General features: G+C 35.1%; 1 protein-coding gene across 8 annotated transcripts in view; it reads right to left on the bottom strand.

Annotated features, from left to right (window-relative positions):
- LOC126760678 (platelet binding protein GspB) overlaps positions 1-26,810 on the bottom strand; it is a 470,397-nt gene that overhangs the window by 123,634 nt on the left and 319,953 nt on the right. For 7 of the 8 annotated variants that reach the window (XM_050476505.1, XM_050476504.1, XM_050476510.1 and 4 more), the window contains one exon: positions 9,076-9,236. In XM_050476505.1, the coding sequence (XP_050332462.1) occupies positions 9,076-9,216 (141 nt within the window). In that variant the 5' untranslated portion in view covers positions 9,217-9,236. Of the gene's footprint in view, positions 1-9,075; positions 9,237-19,435; positions 19,535-26,810 lie in introns of all 8 variants that reach the window. The other variant, XM_050476512.1, reaches the window with a different exon arrangement.

Raw genomic sequence — 26,810 nt, 5'->3', positions numbered from 1 at the left:
ATACAAACTGAACGATCAAAATTAAGTTCTTGTTAGGAAAACTCTTTTAATTGACGAGCTATCTTCACAAAATTTTTTATGGATACTTCTTCAAGCCAACATTACAATATCTGAAACAATTTTTCCAGATCGCACGACTATAGACAAAGCTATACAAACTGAACATCAAAATTAAGCTGAGATAGCCATCAATTATTGTCAAGCTATAACTGAAGAAAATTGTCGATAACTAATCATCAAACTGAACGATCAAAATCAAGTTATTGTTAGGAAAACTTTTTTAATTGACGAGATATATTGACGAAATTTGTTAGGGATAATTTTACAAGACAACATTAAAATATCTGAACAAATTTTCTAGATCGGATAAATATATCATATAGCTGCCATAGAAAATGAGCGCTCAGAATTAATATCTTGTATCCAAAACTATTTGATTTTACAAGATATCTTTACGAAATTCGGCATGAATTATTATCCAAAGCTACGCTCCAATATCTGAAGAAAGTTGCCAAATCGGACAACTATATATATATATAGCTGCCATGCAAACTGAACGATCAAAATAAATTTCTTGTATCGAAATTTGTTTACTAATGAAGGATATTCCAGCGTCGGTGCAACCGAAGTTAACGTTTTCTCTCTTTCTTTATGAATTTGTGTTATCAAGCTTCCATCCATATTTATCCAAACCCAAATCTACCCCTTTTATATTTAATACTGACCTGAAAGTCAGTTAAACCCAACGCATCAAAAAGCATTTAACATCATTTTGAGCCGTTGCAAGCAGTGCCACAAACACACACGCAAACATACCGTCAAGCAAGTTGCCGCACATTTCGATAGCCACCCACACATGTGCCGCAATTTTTTCTCACCAACATGTAAGCACTGCCGACAGCAAACAGAGCATGGCCTAAGCGCCTAATACTATGCTAGCTGATATGCTAGGGAAAAAATAACTCGAAAAACAAAAACAATAATAAAAAATCGCTTCATCAAATGTGGCAAATATAAGTGAAAGAAAAAATATGTATGTTTGGAGAAGTTTTTGTAGTTGTAGTTGTAATTGGCCCGCGTCGCTAGACAACTAACAAGGCAAATCGCATCAAATTTCAACCGAGCATACGATAAATGCCTCAAATTGAGTTACACTTTGCAGTTGCTGGACCAGAAGGCACACATGCAGGCGCGCGCTGCATCATGGCAGAGAAACTGCTGTAAAAATAACTACAAACTGCAGCACACACACACATACACATACATAGTACGTAGTATATTCGTAGTTGCAAGTGAAGCAGCGTGGCGACTGCCGTTAGAAAAATCTACGCCAAAGTGAATTGACTCGAACGGGTGGACGGACGGACGACTGTGAGAAAAAAGTAAGGAAAATCTAAAAAGCCAATGATTTGAAGTGAAAAAGCCGCACACATGCAAAAGCAAAAACAACAAAGGCGCACAGAGAAAGTTAGAAAAATAGTAAAGGAGCACTTTTTGAGGGCTAACAACTAGTTAACGTGCCACGAGGCCGTGTGTGTGGTGAGGGCCATGCTGGCAAACGGCTAACTCGCAACCGGCAGCTGGTATCAAAGTGGCATGTGGCAAGCGGCAGGCAATAAGTGTCACCAAAAGGCGCGCACAGCAGCACTCATATGCATATATACACATACATATATACATATATGTATGAATCTTGACAGCATAGACTATGGCAGTGTGGCACATATCTATGCCTATGTGGCATGTTGCCTCTTCATTTGACTTTTTACAGTTGCTTTCAATTTATTGCTAATTTTTTTCCATGTTGACCAAAATACTGACAAGTTGCTTGTTGTTGCCGGTTGGTGTAGTGAAGGGCTAACTCTAACTGTTTTGCTGCCTGCTCGTCTTTATTTAGTTTTCTTTCACTTTGGCTAATGTTTGCATTTTTTCGCACACACCCCACTGACCGTTAGCCGACTGAAGGGTGTCGATTGCCTGACAGCGTCAACACTTTGCCAATTTCCTACAGCGAATTTAGTTCTCAGCCTCTCGGATGTAAATTTTTTCTGCCGTTTGCACTGGTATACTGTTGCTGCCTCTCACCATGCAACGCTGCGTCAAGCTGTATCATCAATTTCCATTAAACCGTTTGCTTACTTACAGTCTGAGTTGATTACTGGCTGCAACTGTAAGTTATTTAGATTTTTTGTTGTTTTAATATTTTGTTTTTGTATTTTTGTTGTTGTTTTCTTTATTTTTTTATAGCGACTTGAGAAAGCATTGATGAGTTATTTGTGTTTACACGTGTAAAGTAGACATGTTGTGTTGACACACCCATACATACAAACGAAAATACTTTCATAGAAACACACACACTTGTAAAACCATATATACATACATATGTATATGTATACATATATGCATATAGTCATGTAAAAGTGTGCTGCATACATGTCTCTCACTAAAAGATCATATTTGCGTAAGCTCTTTGCAACTTCATTGACTTGCCGCTTGTATTTAATCTTTGCTCTTGTTGACGATACTTTTTTCTTACCAACTGCTGTTGCTCAATACGACTTTTTTTATTTCTTTTTGATTTTTTAAATCTTTTTTTAATTTTTATTCCTTTTTTGCATCACTGTTCTGCTCTATAAAGTGTTGTTGAGCTTTCTGTGAATATTGTTGTTGCGCTCTTTGTTAATGTTGTTGTTGATTTTTTTGTTATTATTGTTGTTTTTATTGTCAGCATGTTGTGGCATGTTGCAATCAATACTCTTGTCTGTTTGCCATAATCAATTTAGACGTTTAGGTGTCATTCAATATTCTTTTTCCTTTTACTGCCACTAGAGAAATGTTACTCATACGCCTGGGTGGCTCTTGCTGTTGACATACTCGTTCCTTAAATTTTATTTTTGAATTTTTGCTTGAGGCGCTTTAATATAATTTTTTAATGATTTTTCGAGGTAGAAATTATTGATAATAATAAAGCTTAGACCGGATTTCTAAGATTTTGACAAAAAGTACTTCGGGAGTTTTCCAAAAATATTATATAACAGATTGGATTTGAATTTATATTCTGTCAAAGACTGTCTCATTATAGTAGCAATCTCCAAAACTGTTCGATAAATCGTTTCGTACACTACAACAACAACAACAAATAATGTTAATGATCAATGAAGGGTCTTTTGTGTTCACTTTATTGAGCTGACATAAAATGAAAAAGCTGCTAGGTTGAAATAAAAAAGATGGAGGCTTATATACTCCTTATCTTGCTGTCTGGAGATAGAACAAGTGTCTCTAGAAAATAAGCTCAATCGAAAGTCCGTACAAGGTAGTTAACTTTGAATTATTTAGAGCCCTCCTACATTTCTCTCCACGATATTTGTTACGACGTGTCTGAAGGCAGTCAGTTTCAGCACAAATTGATGTCAGAAAATTTTTCTGTTGCAGTAGTAATTTTAGAAATTTTTCTGTTGCAGAAAGGGGTCAGACTTACAACATAAGCTGTTGTTATCCAAATATTTAGAACATAGCCAAGTTGGGAAATAAAATTGAGACTATATACGTAAGCCAATAACCTGAGGTGACAAATCTCAGTCCAAATCAGAACCGTTAACACATGGATCTGGGTAAAATTCGTTGTCAAAAGCCGGAAAACGGTAAATTTTTCATTGACATTGATTATTTCTTTTATTATTTTTTGTTCCCTTTGAAATTGTCTCAGCCTAAACGTAGGCAAAGTTACAATTCAGCTTTACTGCAATAAATCTTTAATCTTTTATGTCATAAAAACGAAGTGTTGCCTACAGTTAGGCGCATTATTTCCCAATTCTAGCGAAGTCGCGCACCCAAAAGAAAACAATTATTACTCATTTTCAGTTAAATTCAATTTAAAATAATAAATTTATTCTTTGAGTGTACAATTTTGTGAAATCAGCTTGAAAAAATGTTTTCCTAAAAGTAATGCGTAATCATTTAATTACAGCACTCAAGCATTGGTTTTAGCATTTACATAAAAAAAACTTGGTTTTTTGACACAAACGCGATTAGAGGAGGTTTTTTCGCTACATAAAAAATATTTTAAAAAAATTTTTAATAGCATTAAAATATTTAAAAAAAAAAAAATTATATGAAAAAAAAAAATTTATTTGAAAAAAAAATTTAAACTAAAAAAAATTTTATTTAAAAATGTAAAAATAATAATATATAAGTAATAGCCTCTGCCTATAAAAAAATAAAAACTAAATATAATTACAATATTTAATTCAGGCGATTTTTGGCGTTTTTGATTGTTTTTTATTTTATTTATTTCTTACTCATTTCAGAAAAAAATATTTCTATTATCTGCCCTAAACTTCTCTATATTACAAACATTCCACTTCTCAAGCATTGACGTCAAACAAGCGCCACAAACCCACACACCACTTCCATGTCTGCTTATGGCATTTCCATATTTCTTGCGCGCTTTCCGCACAGCTCACGCTGTGAAGATCGAATTATTTGCCGCGACACAAGCCTGAGAGCACTCAGCGAGCGCGTTAAATACTCCAAAACTGTCTAACCGGCTGTCAAAGCCCACATGCGGCAACAATGATTTGCATATCATCAGCTGGCATCATTTCAATGGATATTTTCAATTTTTTCTTTACACTTCTAGTTTGCAGAGACTTATGTAAGCATGCATGTTTGTGTGTGTGTGTCGTACAAAAAATGCCGCTAATGTTGGCACTCAACAATTTATGACAGCATTTAAAATTCTATTAGTGCTGCTATGTACATATGTAAGTGCATACATAGCTGCGGGCTAAATACATAGTTAACTACAACAACAACAACTAGATGCGAAGCAATTACCACGCAACAGAATAAGAAGAAGGAAGGCAAACGCGCTGCTAAACGCATAATAATTGATCAATTTACCAGTTTGCAATGTCAACAGTGGCAGCGACAGCGGCGGCAAGCAAAATGCATATGAAAATAAATAATGGCAAAAACAGGAAACATGTTAACTTCGGCTACACTGAAGCTAAAATACCCTTCACACATGCATTTCTTATACCATAAAAATGTACAGAAAGGTTTTTAACTTAATTTCGATCGTACACTTTGTTTGACAGCTATATGCTCCTATCTGAACAATTTCATACGAGATTATACCGTTACTTTAGATAATAGTTCATGTCAAATTTCGTGAATATATCTCATCAAATAAAAATTTTTTTCATACAAAGACTTGGGTTTGAGCGACCAGTTTCTACGGCAGCTATATGCTATAGGACTCCGATCTGAACAATTTCTTCGAATATTGTAGCATTGGCTTTGATGGTAATCCAAGTCGAATTTCTTGAAGATATCTTGTGAAATAAAAAAGTTTTTCATATAAGGACTTGAGTTCGATTGGTCAGTTTGTATGGCAGCCATATGTTATAGTGATCCGATCTGAGCAAATTGTTCGGAGATTGTAGCATTGCCTTTGGTGATAATTTGTGCTTGAAGATATATTGCCAAATAAAAAAGTTTTTCATATAAGGACTTGAGTGCGATCGATCAGTTTGTATGGCAACCACACAATATAGTGGTCGGATATCGGCCATTCCGACAAATAAGCAGCTTTTTGAAGTAAAAATGACGTGTGCGAAGCTTCATACGAATAACTCAAAAACTTTGCGAATAAACTTTTTCAAAACCTTCAAGGTATAATAACAAAAACAACCAACGAACCGACAGTGTGAGCTTCTAATAACAACAATAACAATAAATAACTTCATCATTTCGACGCATTGCAGCAGCCTAATGACATTGAGCCACCGCCACTGCCGCCACAGCCATAGTGTCAGCAACAACAACAACAGCAGCGGTAAATTATGAAACATTGCAACGCATGCGGCAACACATTTTGCCGCTTAATTTAATTGGCGGAATTCGCCATTGACAAGCGACGTTCGCATGATTTATGCACTCGTGCACTCGCATTTACGCGCCTATAACTGTTAGTGCCGCGGATGTTGTTGTTGTTGGCATTGCTGCTGTTTGCTTTTGCTGCAGTTATGTAGCTACTGTACGCGTCTTGTTGACCTTGTCAACATGTTGCCGCAACATGCGAAATGATTTGCACTCGACTTGGCGTGCCACACACACGCATACACACTCAAGCGATGATGACTTACAGGGGCAATTTGTTACTCGGGCCGCTGCTGTTGTTATTATTGTTGTTGGTGCGTACACGTTAAGTTGACAATTGACTGACAAATATGAAAATTACTCCGCTCAAAATAGCTAACTGAGCACTTAGCCGAGTTGACGTGTCAATAAATGCGGCGGTGGGACGGACGCAATGTGGCATGGCGCTCCTAAACATGGCAAACCGATGCAAATCGAAAAGGGTGAACGCATGCACGATGCGCATTGTTTTCATGAGGCAAATGTGTGTATTTTTGTGCAAGTTAAGTGTTTTAGAATTGCCAGTTAATTGAAAAGAATAAATGCTAAGTGATTTTGATATGAAAATGATGGCATAATCGGCGTGATTTTGCAAGTAAATGAATAGTGGCACGTAGTTGGTTGAAAAGCAGGCAATATATATTAAGTACGGGAGCTATTTTAAGAAAATTCCACGTGCCCTTTGAAGTACACAGTATTTATTAGGGAATACTTTTTACTCGAGATATTTTATAATCATCGCAGTCATATTGCTATTTTTAAGCGAAATTATTTTTTCTGATATGGCAACCCTACAAAAAATATTTCTAAATTTGTATTCGCATTGTTTATTACCGTTATACGAAAATGTTTGCAACTTCAACCAGTATTAAAACTTTCGAATAGATGGCAACTCTATTAAAAATAAACGATTTTTAAATCGAAAAATGATATTTTTCTTATACCATACTCTGCTATTTGAAGTGCACCTATAATATTATAATAATAAATTATAAATTATTATAAATACACATGTATCAAACTAACGAAATTCGTTTAATACGTATATCATTTGCACATGGAAAATTTTAAACGATTTTTTTGGCTGATTTGGCAACTCTACTCAACAATATTTCGAAATCGAAAAATCTTCCGTTTATTAACGATATGTGCACATTTTTATTACTTAAACGTGCATTGAAATACCCAATAGGTGGCAACTTTATTAAAATTTATTAAAAAAATATATTATGGCAACCTTATCCAATTTTTTTTTTAAATTTTGTGGAAAAGCTACAACCAAATAGTGTATTTAAATAATATTTATTTTTCTTAAAAATTAAATTAAATTAAAAATTCTATTAATAACAAAATGTTACAAATGTTTATAAAAAACAAGTAAGGAAGGGCTAAGTTCGGGTGTCACCGAACATTTTATACTCACGCATGATAAAGTGATAATCGAGATTTCATTATCCGTCATTTACATATTTTTTATTTTGCTGTAAAATTAATTAGATTAGTTGTTCGTGAGGTATGGTTTTTGGTCCATAAGTGGGCGACGCCACGCCCATTTTCAATTAAAAAAAAAACCTGGGTGCAGCTTCCTTCTGCCATTTCTTCCGTAAAATTTTGTGTTTCTGACGTTTTTTGTTAGTCGGTTAACGCACTTTCAGTGATTTTCAACATAACCTTTGTATGGGAGGTGGGCGTGGTTATTATCCGATTTCTTCCATTTTTGAACTGTATATGGAAATGCCTGAAGGAAACGACTCTATAGAGTTTGGTTGACATAGCTATAGTCGTTTCCGAGATATGTTCAAAAAGCTAAGTAGGGGGCGGGGCCACGCCCATTTTTCCAAAAAAAATACGTCCAAATATGCCCCTCCTAATGCGATCCTTAGTGCCAAATTTCACTTTAATATCTTTATTTATGGCTTAGTTAAGACACTTTATAGGTTTTCGGTTTCCGCCATTTTGTGGGCGTGGCAGTAGGCCGATTTTTGCCCATCTTCGAACTTAACATTCTTATGGAGCCAAGAAATACGTGTTCCAAGTTTCATCATGATATCTCAATTTTTACTCAAGTTACAGCTTGCACGGACGGACGGACGGACAGACGGACGGACGGACAGACAGACATCCGGATTTCAACGCTACTTGTCACCCTGAGCACTTTGGTATATATAACCCTATATCTGACTCTTTTAGTTTTAGGACTTACAAACAACTGTTATGTGAACAAATCTATAATACTCTCCTTAGCAACTTTATTGCGAGAGTATAATTACATATATAAATTTTGTCTATTGCAAAGAAAATCGTTTAAATTTCCATTTTCAGTTATGTTGGCAACTCTACGTTAAAATATTATTAATTACAAGGCTTTTAAGCTATATGCAAAATATCGCCGAATTTAGTGTATTTATTTACTTTTCTAACATTTGCTTTTCGAGCTATTTGGCAACCCTAATTTGATACTAATCTAAAACATCTTTTAATTCTGAAAATTAGCATTGGTTTTCTTAATAATTAATAACTTGCTTTTTATAAATGTTTGCGAAAAAAATTCTGAAGAGATCTCATAAATAACATTTCTAAATTATAATAAAAAACATTTAAAAAATTATTAAAACAATATAAAATTGAAAAAGAAAACAAATTTAAAAATTTTTTTAAAAGTACACAAAAAAAGTAGGTATTAAAAAAAATTTTACGATAATCTTCAAATTTTAGAAATATTTTTTTTTTTATTTTAAAATTAATTTTTTTTTTAAACAAATTTAAAAAAATGTAAGTTTTAAAATTTAAAATAAAATTTTAATTTTTTTTAATTTATTTTTTTTTACAGAAAAATTAATTTTTTTAATTTTAAAACTATTTTTTTTAAACACAAATTGAAAAAAATGTAAATTTTAAAATTTAAAAATTTATTTTTTCTGTTTAAAAAAAAAATAAATTAAAAAAAATTTAATTTTGAAAATTAAATTTAAAATTTTATTTTTTTTTTAATTTTATTTTTGTTTTTTAGTTATTATTTTTATAAACTTATTTTCCAAAAAATTTGACGCTGATATGGATCACTAATGAGAAATTATTGCTCCAAAGATATCGTAGACTTATAGTACATACATATATGTACATACATATGTGTAGCTAGTAATTTGTACTCACCTTATGGGCTTTGATGAGGGCGCCCTCTGAACAAGCTAATGTGACGTCCACCAGACTCTCGTCCTGTAGTAATTGACTAAACACCCCTAACAGGTTGGATTGATGATTGTTCCACCTCAAGCAGTAGTGCTCACTGCCCATGTCGGTGACAGCTTACGCTGCTGTAATTACAAAACCACAAACAAACAAATATATTATACAATATATAAAAAAAACCAACAATAAGAAAAACAATAAAAACATTAAAGTAAAAACATTTATCAAGAATTTAATCGTAATGTAAATAAGATTACATGAATGAAGACAAAGGAATTTAGTTATGCAAATTGCTGAAAGAAACGCACACATACAGACATATGCGTAGTTGCAACCTTAATTACCGCATGCAACAAGTGTGCAACAAGCCCTTCCTTTCAACCACTTGTAATTTAGTAATTTCCGCGCTATGCGGAAGCTCCCCGCACTTGCTGGCACTTGTGCGCGTTTTTGTTGTAAAGCAGCCAGTAAATAAAAGAAATATTGTTGTTGTTTTTTCCAGAATGAGAATGAAATGCGTATTTCAATGCTGCAAGTGTGAATGACTGTTGGCGCGGCCGCATGCGGATCGAATCGACGGGTGGAAATTATTGGCGCGCATGCGTGTTTACAAAAGAGTACGAGGCAACATACATTACACATATATACATACATACATATGTATGTCTGTCTCTATCTACATAAAAATATTTCTATGTAAACACATTTGTTTGCCGTTGCGCTTTTATGTTGCAATTGCGCGTGAGCGTAGACTCGACGACTGCGCATGCGTGCGTGTGTGCGTGCGTGATCGCCGGGCGGTCGTTGCAGCGAGCGAGTGCATATTTGCACAAAACACGTGATTAATCATACTTATGGAGATGCGGATATGCATGGGAGGCTTAAGCGCTACGAAACCGGCATCTACTTTAATGCGCATGCGCTCACAACTACACACACACCTGCACATACATATGTAGATGCGTTGGTTGCATGAATGCGTGCACTGCGTGTTAATTAAACAAAATAGAAGGCAGGAAAATGTGTGCTGTTCGCAATTGCGGCGTTGTTAAATTAATGGTCTGTGGTGAGGAAGTGCAAACGGTTGTTTTATTTATATTAACAATAATTTTCTGTTTATGCAACGGAATTTTTCTTTGTTAGAAATGTGAAAAATGAGTTAAGAACTCTATTAGTATGGAAAATACAGTTGAATCGTCGGCGTAAAAAGTGTAAAAAGAAATAATTGAGGCATTTTATATATCCAAGAAAATTATTTCTGAACTGAAAAGTAAATATTCGCTAAAAAAAATTACTAGAAATACATATATGTATGTATGTAAGTAAAGCGTCAGATGCAAAAAAAAATTATATTTAATCTGATCAAATTTGACCCGGACTGGTACCTTTAAACTGTGCGCAAAAACCGGTTTGTTAAAATGTTTTCCCTAAGCTGTTGTAACCTTTCATTCGTGTTAAATTTAATCATGAAAACAACTGAACAACGAGTTATGTTTGAAATGATGAGTCTCTCATGGAATCACGCACACAGATTCGTTGAAAATGTTAGAGAAGCGTTTTGTGGATTTGAGTAAAACAAAACATTCAGTGAATGTCGTGAAGTCAAAGAAAATTTGCCTCTTGACAGTCAACTATCCACCACTGCTAAAGAAACATCAGAAAGTTAAGGATACAGTGCTTGAAAATCATCGTGTTGGCAACTGAGACCTAGCAGAGGATCTTATCTCTTATGAATCACACATTTTGGTTAATGTTTTTGATATGAAGCTAGACTCATATCAGACAAACTTTTGCAAAAGCCATATCGAGTAGAGGAGGTTGATGAATGAGACGTCGAAACTATCCAACATTCTCGGAAGTAAAAATGTCCCGTAACCAAAAAAAATCGCTGAAGGCACTGCAGGCCTTCCCAGTCGAGGCTTATGTATAACAAATGTTTGAAAAATTGCACTAAACGTTGGTCTGCTTGTAAACGTAAGAGCTGAGGAGAGTATTTTGTAGACATTCATAAAGAAAGTGATAGTCAGGGTGAAATCTGATCAGAGTGTACATAAAAGTTAACATAGATTTTGTGTTTTCATTTTAAGTTAAAAATAATCGAGTTCTGCTCCATTTGCGATATAGAAATTAAAACCTAATGAATATATCATTTCAATGGACATAAATATGCTCAAGGGGCTTATCAGATAAAAATCAAAATTGTATCTCATAGATTGTTTAAAAAAATAATTTTGATTTGACCACTTTATACCCGGTATAGGTATTAAATATCGATATAAAAATATGATCAGATATAATTCACAACTGTATCTCATAAATCATTTAAAAAACACATTTCAATTTGTGTACTTCGTACCTACCCGGTAACCATCTTGGCACCAAAAAATGCTATATATAAATATTGTCAGATATGAAGACTGAATTTCGTATGTAGAACGTTTAAAAGGATCATTTCAATGTGGGTAACCGGTAACCGTTTAGGTAAAAGTATCAAAAATATACAAATACGGTCAGTTATAACTCACACTGAACTTTATTGACCAATTAAAAAAATAGTTTCGAATTATGTACTGAGTAACCGGTAACCACATAGTGACTAAATGTCGATAATATACAAATACGGACACGTATATCTCAAAACTCAAACCTACAGATCGTAAAAAAAGTTATTTTGATTCGAGTACTTAGTACCCGGTAACCATGTAGGTACTAAATATCGATTAAACACATACTTGTACATATTCACCTATTTACAACTCACAACTGAATCATGGATCGTTTAAGAAAAATATTTCGAAATTAGTACTTAGTACTCGGTAACCATGTAGGTACTAAATATCAATAATCCAATTTTAAAGCAATCGACACTCTTTCAATATGGATAGGGAGTACCATCTTTAGGTGACTTGAACTTTCAACAACGGCTAACTGTTCATGACCCAATAAGCAGTAAGTCGAAAGTCCTCGAAACACTTTTTGAGATGGCCTTTTTCAGCGAATTTCGTTTTATCTCTTCGATCGACTGAAATCACGTTCGATTCCAATGATTGTTGACTTATTTGTGTGTCAAATTCATAAACCTATGTCTCATAGGCAGTTATAATGCTAGCCAAGAATGTGGGATCTGAATTCGCTCGATCAAGCTTGTCCAAAGAGACCTATATATGGTACTCTTTTTGAAAAAAAAATATACTCCGCTTTATGCAAATCCAAAATATCCACCAAAATCGTTCGAACAGTCTGGCGAGACATGTCAGGCAAGTACTAGAGAGATCTCTCTTGCCATCTCTCTAACAAGTGCCTGACGATTTTCCAACGATTTTGACAATCCAAGCTCTAAGATGAAACCTCGAACGAATCTATAACATACAATATAAATATACTACTATATATGTACACATGTATGTGTACCTACTATAGTATATAGAGGCTAACTTATCTCAACACTCACGATCGCAAGGCGACTGCAACTGGCAAGCGTGAAATTGGTTTGCATTTGTTAAACAAAAAGGGTTGGAAATCAAATGCAACAAAAACAAAACCGGTACAAACAAAGTAAGAAAAAAACACGCATTTAATTACTTCGCCCACAAATTAAAGAGCAATTCATCACTTATGCAATGCATGAGCAAATACACGTGCAAAACAACACGCACTCACATACAGGGCTGCATTTGATTGAGCTGATATCCGCGAATGCGCACGCATGCGCTGTGACCGACCGACGCATGCGACTTGTCGACCACCTTCGGTTGCAACGTGTCGACTTGGTAATTAAACGTGTTCGTTGCATGTGGTAACAACAACAACAATTACAGCAAAATCAAATTGCAAGTGCTACTAACAAAAGTCGTTTTTTTATGCATTACAATAACAACTAAGAAATTACAACTAGAAAATTACAAACAAAATAAAATTACAATATTCTTCAGGTGGCTTGGTTCATTTTTTGTTTTTAAATAATTTCTGCTGGATTCATTGTAGTTATGCGTGTCGATACTTTGTTAAGTTCTGTGTAATGAGAAATGTATAGGGTGTTCTTTTAGAACTAAACTTTTATAGAATAATAGTTGTCATGTAAGTTGTTAAACAAGTTGTCAAAGGACAAATAAGTTGTCAAACTAGTTGTCAGATACAATATTGGCTTAACGACTATGTAAGTAAGAATATTATAAATGTATAAGTTGTTTTTTTAGCAGTATAAACTTTTATAGAATAATAGTTGTCATATCGGTTGTTAAAGAAGTTGTCAAACCAGTTGTCAAATCATTTTCAGCGATGAGACACAGTGTTGACTTAACGGCTATGTACGTGAGAATATTACCGTAATTTTGTTTCGAACAATATTGAAGATACTCTCACGGCTTTCTTGACCGATTTATATAGAATTTTGAATTCATTTGGTCACATAAGTCATGTGTTTTGACTAAGTTGTCTTACATTTTGTGAAGGTAAAGTCAATGATGTATGCTCATAAAGCAGCTTCCAACGGAAACCGATATGCTTCGCGCAGAGATCAGGAAAATATCAGGTCGGAAGTTGAACCAATACGATTTTCCTTTTATTTACCCATCAAGATGTGAATAAATAGCTACTAGTGCAGGAACCACTATAAGTGGACTATTTCAATCATCGCTCCATAGCCAAATTTGCGGTAACTTGTGTCGGTAACGTTAGATCAACGGATGTTTCGAAGGCTCTGTTGATTGAAAAGCTAGTCAGATTGAATTAAGCTTCAACTGCCTTCCATGTTTTTATATGCAGTATTTCACAGACTTCCGCCAGCTCAGTTCTAAGGAACCACTGAAGCTCTTGACATTATATTGAGTAGCTTAAATATGTATGTATATGTATATTCAAGTTAAAATTTTCTAAGCTGATGTGATGCATATAATCTTGTGAACTGAAAAATTTACAACTGAGCTAAAAACTAGAAAGAATGTAAACTTCGCCTGCAACGAACCTAAAACAACCTTCACAGACTCAAGTTTTAATACTAGAACTTAGTTTTGATCAGCCAATTTTGTGTAGTAGCTACAGTGATCCGATCAGAACAGTTTTTTCAGAGGTTGTACCGTAGTCTTTTGTAATAACTCATGGCGAACTTAGGGAAGTTCAATGAAAAAGCTTTTCATACAAGAACTTGATAACGATAGTTTAGTTTGACAGCTACATGATGTAGTGGTCCGAAATTGGCGGTACCGACAAATGAGCAATTTCTTGAGGAGAAACAGAAACGAAAGAACGTGTGCTAATTTTCAGATCCTTATCTCAAAAGCTTTTGGACTAGTTCGTATTTATACCGACGGATAGACAGATGGGCGGAGGGATCGACTCAGCTCGTCATGCCGATCATTTATATTTATAAATTTTATAGGGCCTCCGACGTTGCCTTTAGGATATTTTAAACTACGTGGTAAGCTTAATATATCCTTCAGGGTATAAAAATGTACCTCCTCTAACTCAGCCTCATAAGTTTCATAGTTCCATAGTTTCCTGACAACTTACACACAATTTGTGTCAACATTTCCCCCGCACACAAGCATTATATCCACCAACTTTTACACCACGTACGTGGACAGTTAACTCGCAAAAGTTTGAAAAGACATTCCAAGGCTTCTGAGATCTCCTACCGGCCGTGCCATGCCGCGCGTTCAACTCACGTACTGCGCCGCACTGTGTCTTGAGCACATTCTTTGCATACAAAAGCGCTGCTGACATGCATTTCTTCTTGCAATTTGCGCGCACAAACATGCGACTGCCGTAACGTGCCACACGCACACACACAAACACTCGCATTTCCATGCAAGAGTAGCTCCGAGGCCACCACCAGCTAGCCACCAGCGCGCTCGCCGGCGCACAGTACACTTGTGGCACAAATGCGTGGATGCGCGTTTAGCTCATTTTTTCATGTCTGCTTTCAACTTTTGACCTCGCACCTCTTTGACCGATTTTAATTTGTTGGTTGTACGTTTAATTGACGAGGTTTTTTCTCCTGCTTTTTTCGCTGGCTTGCGGCAAACGCAACTGCGGGTTAATGCCATTGCACGCTGCCATGCCGCTGGTGGATGTAGCAATCATTGTTGTGGCGAGGTTGTTGCATTAATTGCTGGATTATTAAAATTTGCGTAATAAAAAGGTGCGTTTTCGTTTTCCGCGCCACCAGCGGCGAAAACACAATTGTTGCCACGGCAGTTGCTGTTGTTGCTGTTCATTTCAACAATGACAATTGCAACCGCTAAACCACAGCTAGGCCTACAGCGCAACAGCTAGACAGCGGCAGTCGCTAATTCCATTTGCATTCAATTATTTGTGGCAAGGCAAAGCGCAGCGCGGCGCGATGCGGTGTGCGCGCAAAAAGGCCTCCAAGCGCTGCCTGCCACGCTAAGCGCGCGCGCACTCACAGACAGACAGCGCAAATGCACCGCCAATCGCAATTGAGTAATTATTATTGCTGTTGACATACTTTGTTGGACATGCAACGTAACATTGTCAACAGTAATTTGCATTCGCGCGGTGCGCGCTGTGACGTCGCCATGACGCTATGTTGCAGTGCGCTGCAAACACCGCCAATCAAATGTGAACGCACTTTTTGTGCAACGCTGTGTGCGGCGTTTGGTGGCGCTGCCGCCAACAATTGGCGCGCATTAATCAAGCGCCTGTTGGCCGCTGCACTTGTTAGTGACGGCCGCGTCGCCGCTGCCGGCAAGTGATCGCGCCGGTGATTATAGTAATTTAGGCATTAATCTCTCACATTTAGTTGCATTCATTTTGCCCAATTTGCCAATTAACGCATTCGCATGCGCTGCGGCATGCCGGGGGCGATGACGGCGCCGCCTCGCGTTAGATGCAGGCCTGAGAAAATTGTCCAGGTTGCACGCATAATTCACACATGCCACATATGGTCGATCGGCGTGTTTGTTTTTTGCAGTTGTGCTTGCAACTTTGTGCTGGGAAATTTTTACAAATATGCTGTGTATTTATTTCAATCAAATTAATATGATTTAATAGAAAACTTGTTAAAAAATATTTGCAATAGTGCGCTGAGTACACTGCGCGGCAACTGTTGGTTAACAGGGTAGCTAAATTGAGATAAGCTTTCTTGCATGCCTAGATGTAATCAAGCAGATACGTTAGGTTAAGATGGGTTAATCTGGTAGTCCAAAAAGCCATGCATAGTCCAGTTTTGGTTCTTTGGTATACCAGATGAAGTTCAGTTGCTAGGTCTAAGAGAACGACACGAATTTAAACCTCACTATCGATACCTCCTTCAGTTTATTATGCCTTGGGGACCTCAGATGGTTACAGCGTAGTCCGGCCAATGCTGGACAAACGCACAAGAGATGCTCCATTATTTCCCTGGTACCCTGCTCTAGACATTTTTTGCAGTTTTCTCGATCTTTCAATCCCATCCTGAGGACGCGTGTCGCCAGCAGACAGTGACCAGTTAATATTCCCATCATGTTTCTACAGTCTCTTCTATCGAATGCCAATAGGAATCAACCAGTTAAAGGAAATAAACGATGCTTTTTAGTGGTTTTGAAAGGTAAGACCACTGCGTGTTTAATTTTCAAATAATTTTACTTTTCCAGAATGAACACCAAAATATTTATAAACAACCATAACTATGTCTATATTTCTATCAACCCTTCTCAAACGCCGGCTTAAAAATTAAGAAAGCTGTAGCGCCGTATTCGAAATCTCCTTTCGGTGATATAAACCCGTTTGAATCGTTGAGTAACAACTTCTGTCGTATTTTTTTTCGTTGATAGTCAGTAAATTCCGCGAAGTTTAAGATTGGTGTATGCAAAGTTCTCAAACTTCGCAACCCTTAAATTGGTCTCTCTTTAACAGATAGTATCTAGGACGGCTTTTCGAAAACAAAACATTCAAATAAAATCGAAAATGAAAAGTTTCAATAAGCTCTGGCTGTTTCGAAAAGGAAACTTGGAATCTCATTAAATTCGAAAGAGATCAGGAGAGAGTATGCAGTGACTGCTGCCAACGTAATCCCTAAAATCAATTTAAGGCATCATACACTTTTTCTCAGTTAAGATATTATGTTTTCCAACAATCAGGACTCCTATCTTTTGGTGGGGCCTTCAAGAGAGAGAGACAAAGAGATGGAGAGAAAGAGAAAAAGAAATAGGAGAAAGATAGAGATGGAAATAGAAGTAGAAAAAAAAGACCTAAAGAGATAAATAGAGATAGAGATAGAAAGAGAGAGTGAGAATATAAAAAAAAGTTTAACATGTCTCAAAATGTATTAAGGAATGAAGTTGATGAACAACATAGAGGTGAACTACGAGCGTCATATTTAAATTACTGCTCTCTCTTCAATATTTCTCAACAACAAATTGGACCTATACGAAACTTTTCAATATAAAGGATGATCCATTTCGAAGTTCCCTACTTTTTTAAAGAAAAAAAACACAGAAACTTCAAATTTAAGGGAGAAGGTTGACGTGGCAACTCTTAAATATCTTCAGGCTGGTCCTCGTCCTAAATGCGGCAATTTTGTTTGTTTACATACCCATCAGCTGAATCTCACGCTGAACACAATTTGGCTTAAAACGTCAATCTTCTTGGAACTTTTCAAAGCCCATAAAGCTAAGCGAAATCACTTGGAAAGATGATACGACTCACACGTGATCTGTCAAAAAAAGGCTATTGAAAAAAGTACCTCTACTAGGATCACCCATTACAATTTCTACTCTGTGGTCGCTCAGTGTATGGCACATTACCATAACATATAATTTTCATAATTTTTCTATCAAAATCCAATGTGAAGACAGGTGAAAAATTAAGCTCAGCCAGCGGTCCATAATTATCGGTGAAATATGAGTTCCATGTAAATCAATTATTCAATTTTTGTTGCGTGTAAGATGCAGTTAATTGCCGGTTGAGGCTGAAATTTGATGTCTATAAGTATATAAATGCCTGCAGCTATGAAATTTTGTGCAAAAGAATAAAAAAAGTTATTAAAATAAATGCGCTTGAAGTCGGATTTCGTTAGCGTTTTGTGCGAAAATGTTTGGGAAACTGAAACCTGTCACTAAACTTGTCATAAACATGTCAAGAGAAAATGGCGAAAAGCGATTAAGTGAAATGATTTCCGACAAATCGCAGTTGCTTGTAATTGAGAAGCAATTAAGTGATCGGAAAAAATGAATTGAAATGTAAACAAAGTAAATGTGATGGAAATTTGCGGGAAAATTGAGATGTGTGCAATAAAATCTCACAGAAATCACAAGTGAAGTCATTAATTGATTGTTGATTGGATTATCATATATCAGTGGGGATTTAAAATTATTTGAAATAAAAAAATTAAACAGCTGGCTTACAAGTTAGGGCAGCAACAAGCGCACTAGGCGCTTCACTTAGGTGGGAGAGATTAAGAGTTAATGACTTATCTGATGTAGTGATTACTTTACTGGTTTAGTATAGTATATATATTCGTAAAGAAAATATCTTCACGAATATATAAATACATATAAAAATATACAAATATATTAAGCCACAAATTGAGGCTCTCTACCTTCTCTAAACACCTGTGTGTTTGCTTGTTGCTGCAACTGCACATTCCACAAACGATTAGCGCACGCATAATAATTTACAAATACATACACAAACAATAAAAATAGTTAACAGCTTATTGTGGCAGCCACAACGCATTACTGTGGCATTTAGCGTTAGAAGTGGCATGCAACACAGCTCTAAAACCATACTACATACAGATAAGGCAAAGGCAAGTGAAAGGAAGGTAAACTTTGCCAGACACGCAGCGCAGCTGGGCTGCACAAAACTGCAGCTTGTGGTATTTTCGATGATATCATCAGGCGCTGTGTGTTGCAAGAATGCTAATTCATGAAACAAGCGTGGGATACTAATTTTCGTTAATTAACGCATGCGTGAATGCGTTTTGCAGTGTTGCAAATAATTTTTTACATAAAAAGGAAACTAACTGCAAAAATATGTAATAATTTAGTGGGACACTGGGGAGGTGTAGCGAGTGCCAGTAAAAATCTTTTTTTTTTATTTTATGAACTTGTTCTGTCTTTTTTATAAAAAAATACAAAATTAAATTAAAAATTAAATTTAATTAAATGTAACTAAATTTAAAATTAAATTAAATTCATTAAACTAAATGAAATTAGTGTAAATTAAATTTAATTAAATTAAAAATTACTTTTTAAATTAAAAATAATTTTTTTAAATTTAGTTTTTTTCATTTAATTTTCCTACTATTTTATGAAATTTTTAAATTTTGATATTTTTTACTCAAAAAAAATTTTTCTTAGGCATTATTTTAATTCAAAGTTACCTTTCAAAAATGATGACCGTAGTAAAACGCAGTTTGAAGGGTTCAAAATATATAAAACGTCGGCGTCATTAAATAACACAGCTGGTATTTAGGACTCACCTGCAAAAGAAAATAAGAAATATACATTTAGTTAATAAAAAATGGTAATTTAGCTTTAAATTATTTTTGCAAGTTTTAACCGTGTGTAATACATATTTGAATTAAATACACGAATTCATAAAAAAAGAAATTAAAAATTGAGTTGGCAACCGTATAAGTACTTAAATCCAACAAAATGACGAATATTTCTTGCATGTGTTGCCTAAATTAAAATAATTATTTTTTCAAAAAGGTGGCAACACCATGACTACTTTAAAAAATATTTTACATGTAACTCATTTCAAACCGTCTGTTTTCCGTAGCATAAAAGTATGTATCATTTATATTAAGTAAAAATTTATTAAAAAAATTTGGGGTGGCAACCCTAAATCTGATTTTCTTATCGCAATAAGTACTTAAATTCATGTCTAAAAAACAAAACAAAATTATGAATATTTCTTGCATATTACATTAAAATTGTTATTGCGTAAAGGTGGCAACACCATAAGTACAGGTTCAAAGCGACTTGGGTACCAATATTTGACTTTTTCATTTAATTCGAAAAATATATGACTTAAACAAATTCAACTTATACTTTCGGTAGTTATCAACTCTACTTCAATTTATTTTGAAATTAAATGATCTCTGCTTAATATGGTAAACCTTAAAAAACTCTCAGTTGTGACTGAATTAAAAATTTCGGTTTTAAAGAATATTAAAATTTACAAAATAAGACTACTTAGTGTTATACGAACTAAGCAAAATATAAATTAATAACTTTTAAAATTTCGTTTGGTGGCAACTCTAAAAAATCGAAGTACGATTAAATAATAATTTGCTTCATAATCCTTTTAGTGGCTAATTAAAAAAAAAAAATTAATTAATTAATTAAGTGGTAACTCTCTAATCAAATTAATTAATTATTATTTTCTATTTAAAATTAATTCCAAATTAACCAATTTTTTTATTGATATTTATCTGCCAAATAAGTGGTAACTCTCTATGTGAACTCTTTTAGACAGTTTCAATTATATTGCATTTATTTTGTCAAAACAAGTTGTAATATTTTTTAAAATACATAATTAAAAAATTAAAATTTTCTTTTATTAAAAAAATAGGTGGCAACATTATTTGCAAATTTTTTTCAATATTCAACCTCTGCCACTTTTCTTTTTTAAAAATATAAAATAATAAAATCCTTGAAAAAAAATTAAATAATTAAAAATAGGTGGCAACATCATTTGCAACTTTTTTATATGAATTTTTTTTTCTTTTGTATAAAAATATATGTAGATTAATCAAATTTTTTCTGTTACAAAAAATCTGAAAATTAAAAAAAGTTGGCAACATTATTTACAATTTTCTTGCCTACTGTGTTACCAATGTGACCTTTTCTTTCTTAAAAATATGTTTTTGTGTTTAAAAATTTTTTACTGAACTTTACTTAAAAATGTGATATTTGACTACATGTACGTATATGTCAGTATGTATGTATATACATACATTTGTATGTACATACATACAACGTTCCTTTTAAAAAATTTTCCTACCATAGAAAACTACGTGATTGCGCCACATAAGCCCCAAAGTGGCCGAGCTACCCAGCACTGCAAATATTTTTCCCGCACTTACTATTCAATTACTTGGCTTTTACATCTCACATTTTTTTTATTGTTGCATGTAACTTTTTTTGTTGCACATGCATTCCCTCGCATGCAAATTCAATTAATTTTTGCCTTTAGTGTGAATTTCGGTGCTAAAAAGTGTTGCCTTCGGAATTCTTTTTTTGCTGCGTTGTAATTCAATTTACAATTGCTTTTCAATTGCTGTGCCGGTAAACGTTATTGCTATTGTTGTTGCTTATTGCGTGCAGTAAATTGCTGCAGCAACAGCAATGGCAAGCGTAAAAAGCGATTGCTAAACACTTAACAGTTAAGTAGTAAGTAGCAGGCGAGCAATTTCATATATTTCATGTTGTTGCTGTTGTTGGTTGCGCGCGTGTGTACCATAACTGTGCAAAACGTTCGCTTGTGGAATTGTGAAATTTTATAGCCACAATTGTCAGCAATAAAACGCCAGCGTGCGATCGCCAGCCAGCGTCACAACGCGCTGTCGGTGACCTTGCAACCTGCAACTTGCAACTGCGGCGCTCACATTTCGCACTTCGCCGCCAGCGAACGCGATCGCAATCGCACGCAGTTTATCAATGGCGCAACGAATAGGCGCGATAACGCGATTACGATCTCTAAATAATCGCACGATCGCCTAACATTTGCACTGGGAATTGGGAATTGGCGCGATCTGTGGCACAATGAGACGATTTGCCGAAAGTGTTCCGCATGTTGGCGCATATTTTGCTTTTTCATAAAAAGTAAAAATCAGAAAAATTGCATATATTTCGGTTGCGACTCATGTGTTGTTGTTATTTTGACTGTTGTTGTTGCTGCGTGTTGTTTTTTCCTTCTAACGCACAAATTGAATTTTTATTATTATCTGCATGCAACAATTGCATGTAATTTACTTTACGATCAAGCGGCCATACAAGAAGCGAAACTGGTAGTTGGTTGTATTGATAGTGAGCCGTTACGGCTGCAACGGTAACGACAGCACTTATAGGAGCAATTGCAACTGCAACTGTTTCAGTTTATTGATATGTATTGAACGCATAAGTGATTTGGCAATGGGGTCACAGTGGGGTGTTTCAAGCTAAGTTGTGATAAAAACTTTTTTCTTCGGGTGGTAAGCCTTGTCAGCATATCATATATGTTTGTCAATGTTTTCGAAATTCCGAAACATTAATCCCACAAATATTCTATTTTGAAACTAATATTATTTTTTAGGTGGCAACCCTACACAAAATTTCGATATGTAATGCCCTTTTGAGATATTGTTTTAATTATTTTGGAAAAAACTTAAAAAATTATTTAGGAAAAAATAGGGTGGCAACTTTATTCAGCCCAATTTCAAGTATTAAGTGTCACATAATTTTTTAATGTTTTCAATAATAATATTAATTCTACGAATATTCCATTTTAAAATAAATTTTTATTTTTACAAGTGGCAACCCTGCACAAAATTTCGATTTGTAATGCTCTTTTTAGATATGGTTTTAATTATTCTAGGAAAAAACCTAAAAAAAAATATTTAGCAAAAAATAGGGTGGCAACCCTATTCAGCCCAATTTCAAGTAATACGTGTGACATAATTTTTTAAAATTTACAATATTAATTCTACTAATATTCGATTTTAAAATAAAAATTTTTTTACAAGTGGCAACCCTGCACAAAATTTCGATTTGTTATGCTCTTTTGAGATATGGTTTCCATTTTATTGATAAAAAATGTATTCTGCTGACTACCCTATTCAGCCCAATTTCAAGTACTAAATGTGTACAACTTCATATATTTTTTCCAATTAATAATATCAATCCCACAAATAACCGATTTTAAAATAAATATTTTTTTATAAGGTGGCAGCACAACACAATTTGTCCCTTTCTGAATATCTTCTGGTGAAATGTTTTGAATTTAATTCAAGAAGAAATTTTTTCGGGTGGCAACCTCCGATTTTCCGATTTTAAAACAAATTTTTATTTTTATAAGGTGGCAACACAACACAATTTGTTGCTTTCGAAATATCTTTTTGGGAAATTTGTTTAGATTTTCTTTAAAAAAAATTTCTACGGGTGGCAACCTCATTTAGCCAAACTTCAAGTACTAAATGCACACAAATCTTTGTTTTGTGAGTAATGTTAATACACATACATATTAATATCATAAATATGTGCTCTTAAATTTATTTATATATTTTTAAAATGTGGCAACGTTTCAAAAATTTTTGCCTCGCGAATATCTACTGCGGCATTGTTTGAATACCATCATCTTTATTTTACTGGAATCGTGGTTTCATAAGTACATTGAAGTATTTTTAATTCTTAAATAGGTGGCAACCCTAACTATAAAATAAGTTGTTTTCAAGTGAAAAGCTGAAAAAAGTCTAAAGTGACTTAACTCAATCGCGTTAGAATTTCAATCGTGTGAATTTCGTTCATATTAATGTATAATTCTCAACCGCTTTATAAAATGTATAAAAGATTATATTTAAGGTATAAAGAGGCTCTCTTCCGAGTTGAATTCTTAATTTTTCATAAATTTCGATTAATATTTCATGAATTCCTGGAATAATTTTCAAACTAACTCAAAAAATACAACAAAATATGCCCACATTACTCACTATTCGCCACCCACTGTGCGCCCGGATTGCTTGCGCAGTCGTGTTGCAAGTGTTTTGACCTGCAAATAAATTCAAAGCAAACAACATTTGCGGCGCGCGCACACAATAGCGGTAAGCTCTAAGAGAAAAATTGTGGAAAAAATGCGCTCGTAAACGCATGCGCACCATGCAACATGTGGCGTTAAGCTGCTGCGCATACACACACGCACACAGCTATGCGGCAGCAACATGCTGTGCGTGCTGCGATAAATCAAAGTTTTATTTGTTTAAATAAATTTGGTCATTTACGATGGCTTCATCGTCAGCACACATGCGGCACATACTTGCAGATGCAACAGGTGTACATATGTCTAAGCATATATGTGTGTGTGTTTGTGAAAGTGAGTGTAGCAGCGTATTTAATGCGCCGCTTCGGCCTGCTGTTTTCAACGCCGCGCGATAGCAGGAAGTTGTTGTGGCAGCATTAATGCGAAAGCGTGTTGCACATTTCTCAAAATGTCCGCAATAACAACAATAAGAACAATAACAGCGCTTCTAAAGTGGAAAATATCAAACGAAAAAGTAAATGTGGAACTGTGGCAAGCAGTCCAAACATTATAAATGAGACAAAGTGGCTGCGGCAAATGCGCTTAAAAATTCATTTAGTGAAAAAATCGGCGAGAGGCGTGAAAAATGTGCACAATTTCTTGGAATTCATATCGGCGAAAATATATGCGAATGCATTAAATTAATTTGCGTCACTTAGTCTGACCGCCAATTAGCTGCTGAGTTGCAAGTTGCATGCTCAACGGCTGGCAGGACAGCACATGCATCATATTTGTGCGGTAGCAACAAAAAATCACAACAATTACCGCCGACTGACAGCAACAAGTGGCAATCAGTAGAACCGAATGTTTTTCGGTGCTCTTTTTTGTTGTTGCCCACAACAATATTTTTTTCGATGAACTCCTCACTTTGCCAGCCACTTAATGAGGCACTCAACGTCGGAACGCACAAGTGCAATCACGGCTGTTATTGTTATTGTTGGCAGCAGCCATCATAAAACTGATGATGACTATTTGCAACAGTAAAGTGCCGTGCCGCGCAGTGCCGTCCTGCAACACCGGCAACAACGGCAGCTAGATCAACAATCATGCGAATGTGTACTATTAGCTGCCACACTTGCAACGCTTTGTTGCCTGCCTTAGTTGGCGGCGTAAGTCGAGTAGCTTTGTTGGTAATTTAAGATGGAGTTGCAAATTGCTGAAATACGGCAAAACACTAACAATAATCATCAGCATGTGCATCGTAAACAAAGGCTTAGCTAGAATCAGCTACCGCTGTTGCAGTTGCAAAACAAAGGAGCAGCAACAAAAAACCAGCGAGTCATCACCAGCTGCGCATTGCTTGCGCTTCGGCTCATCTTCAACTGACAGCATTCACTTGGCGGCATGGCTATCGCCCTCGCCTCGGCGCGACTCATAATTTCCGTCAACATTTCAACAATATTCGGTATCCCACGGTGTGCGCATGCGCATAAACAATATTTAGCTAAATATACACACTCGTGCAAATGATGCATAGAATGGTTTAAAGACGAGCTTCAGCGCATGAGCAGCAGCACACAGTAGTCTTTGTGTATATGGCAGTTTAAAATTGATGTGGAGAGCTGTTTGAAAGCTTTCAAGTCACCGGGCCAAAGTAAACGATAGCACTATGCATATTTCGGATTACTGTCACTGATGAAGTCACCACAAAAGCGTTTGGAAATTACTCTAAGCCCGTTATAATAGTAGTCAATAGGAGGATAAGCGACTAAAAATAATGTCTTCGGTGTATTTTGCTCTTTCATTTGACTTAAAAAACGACCGATTTTAGGCAAAAAAGTTCGGTTTTTCCAAAATAGGCTGAAGATCGGTTCACTAAAGCTCGGCTCCCATACCAAATGCCTTCTGAGTAGACCTCAAAAGTAAGCTCTTTCTATCTTCCTCATTTTCAGCAAAACCAACAGTTCTTAAACTAGATTCCTCAGATATGAAGAATGAAGAAGAAGATACAGCTCTGAAAACGGCAAAACTGAAAAAAATCCAGTCCAAAACTGTAATCCATCCTTACTCTATAGTAAAAATATAGACAAAGCAACGTAAGGTTGTTTTTACGAGCACTTATCGCCTCCTTATGACCACTTTCTAGGTTTCAAAGTAACCGCGATCGAGGTTGGAATTTTAGATCTGACGGGACTAGCGCAATATTGAGCCCAGAAACCACCATGAAACACTCTCCAATGACTTACGCTTCATAGACAAGCGCAATAAGTTGTTATCTTCCTTCCTGTCTTGTTTAAGATAAAATTTACAGACCGAAATTGCGAAGTATGAAGAGTTTTAGAAGCTGATTAATGGAAGAATGACCGAAATTTCTATCAACTGCATCGGATTGGAGGCTTTCAAACAGCGTATATAGTTCTCAATGTAAGTCGATATGTGGAATTTGATTAATTTTGAACCAATTATACGAATAGCCAAAAATAATTGAAATCAGAATAATCAATTTCTTTCTAAATTTGGTTCAGAGCTTTTAAAATATGACCCATCTATTTTATAAAAGAATTTTTTAAAGTTTTCCCAAAAGTGATTGCGATCAGACAAAAAATTCTTTCCCGGTTTGATCTCATAGCGTTTAGAATATGACCTCTATTAAAGATAGGTATTTTGAAATAGTTTCCAACTTCCGGAAACGTATAGTAATACAAACCAGATACTACCATTTTGGTGGAGCATAGTAGTTTTAGATTCGTACTTTCCTCTCCATAGGATTTTCTCTGCTGCGATCGACATTAGTGAAGTTGCACGATCAGCTAATCGACCAAAATTGTTTGATAAGGATTTGTAGTCGAAATGTGAATATGGTAGCTTGAAACTTCCTTTCACATAGCCGGTATTATCTTTACAGTTTAAATATCGGAAAATAAAATTTTCATCAGAATCGTGTGATCTGTTTCAGATAATAATTTTTGTTGTTTATTTGAAATTTTTCTTGAAAAGTTCTCTGAAATTGTATTAAAAACTTTGACAAAGTGTTCTGA

The sequence above is a fragment of the Bactrocera neohumeralis genome, chromosome 5, assembly GCF_024586455.1.
Source record: "Bactrocera neohumeralis isolate Rockhampton chromosome 5, APGP_CSIRO_Bneo_wtdbg2-racon-allhic-juicebox.fasta_v2, whole genome shotgun sequence".
Lineage (NCBI taxonomy): Eukaryota > Metazoa > Arthropoda > Insecta > Diptera > Tephritidae > Bactrocera > Bactrocera neohumeralis.
The sequence above is the reverse complement of the archived record's forward strand: the minus strand, read 5'-3'. Positions and strand labels throughout refer to the sequence as shown.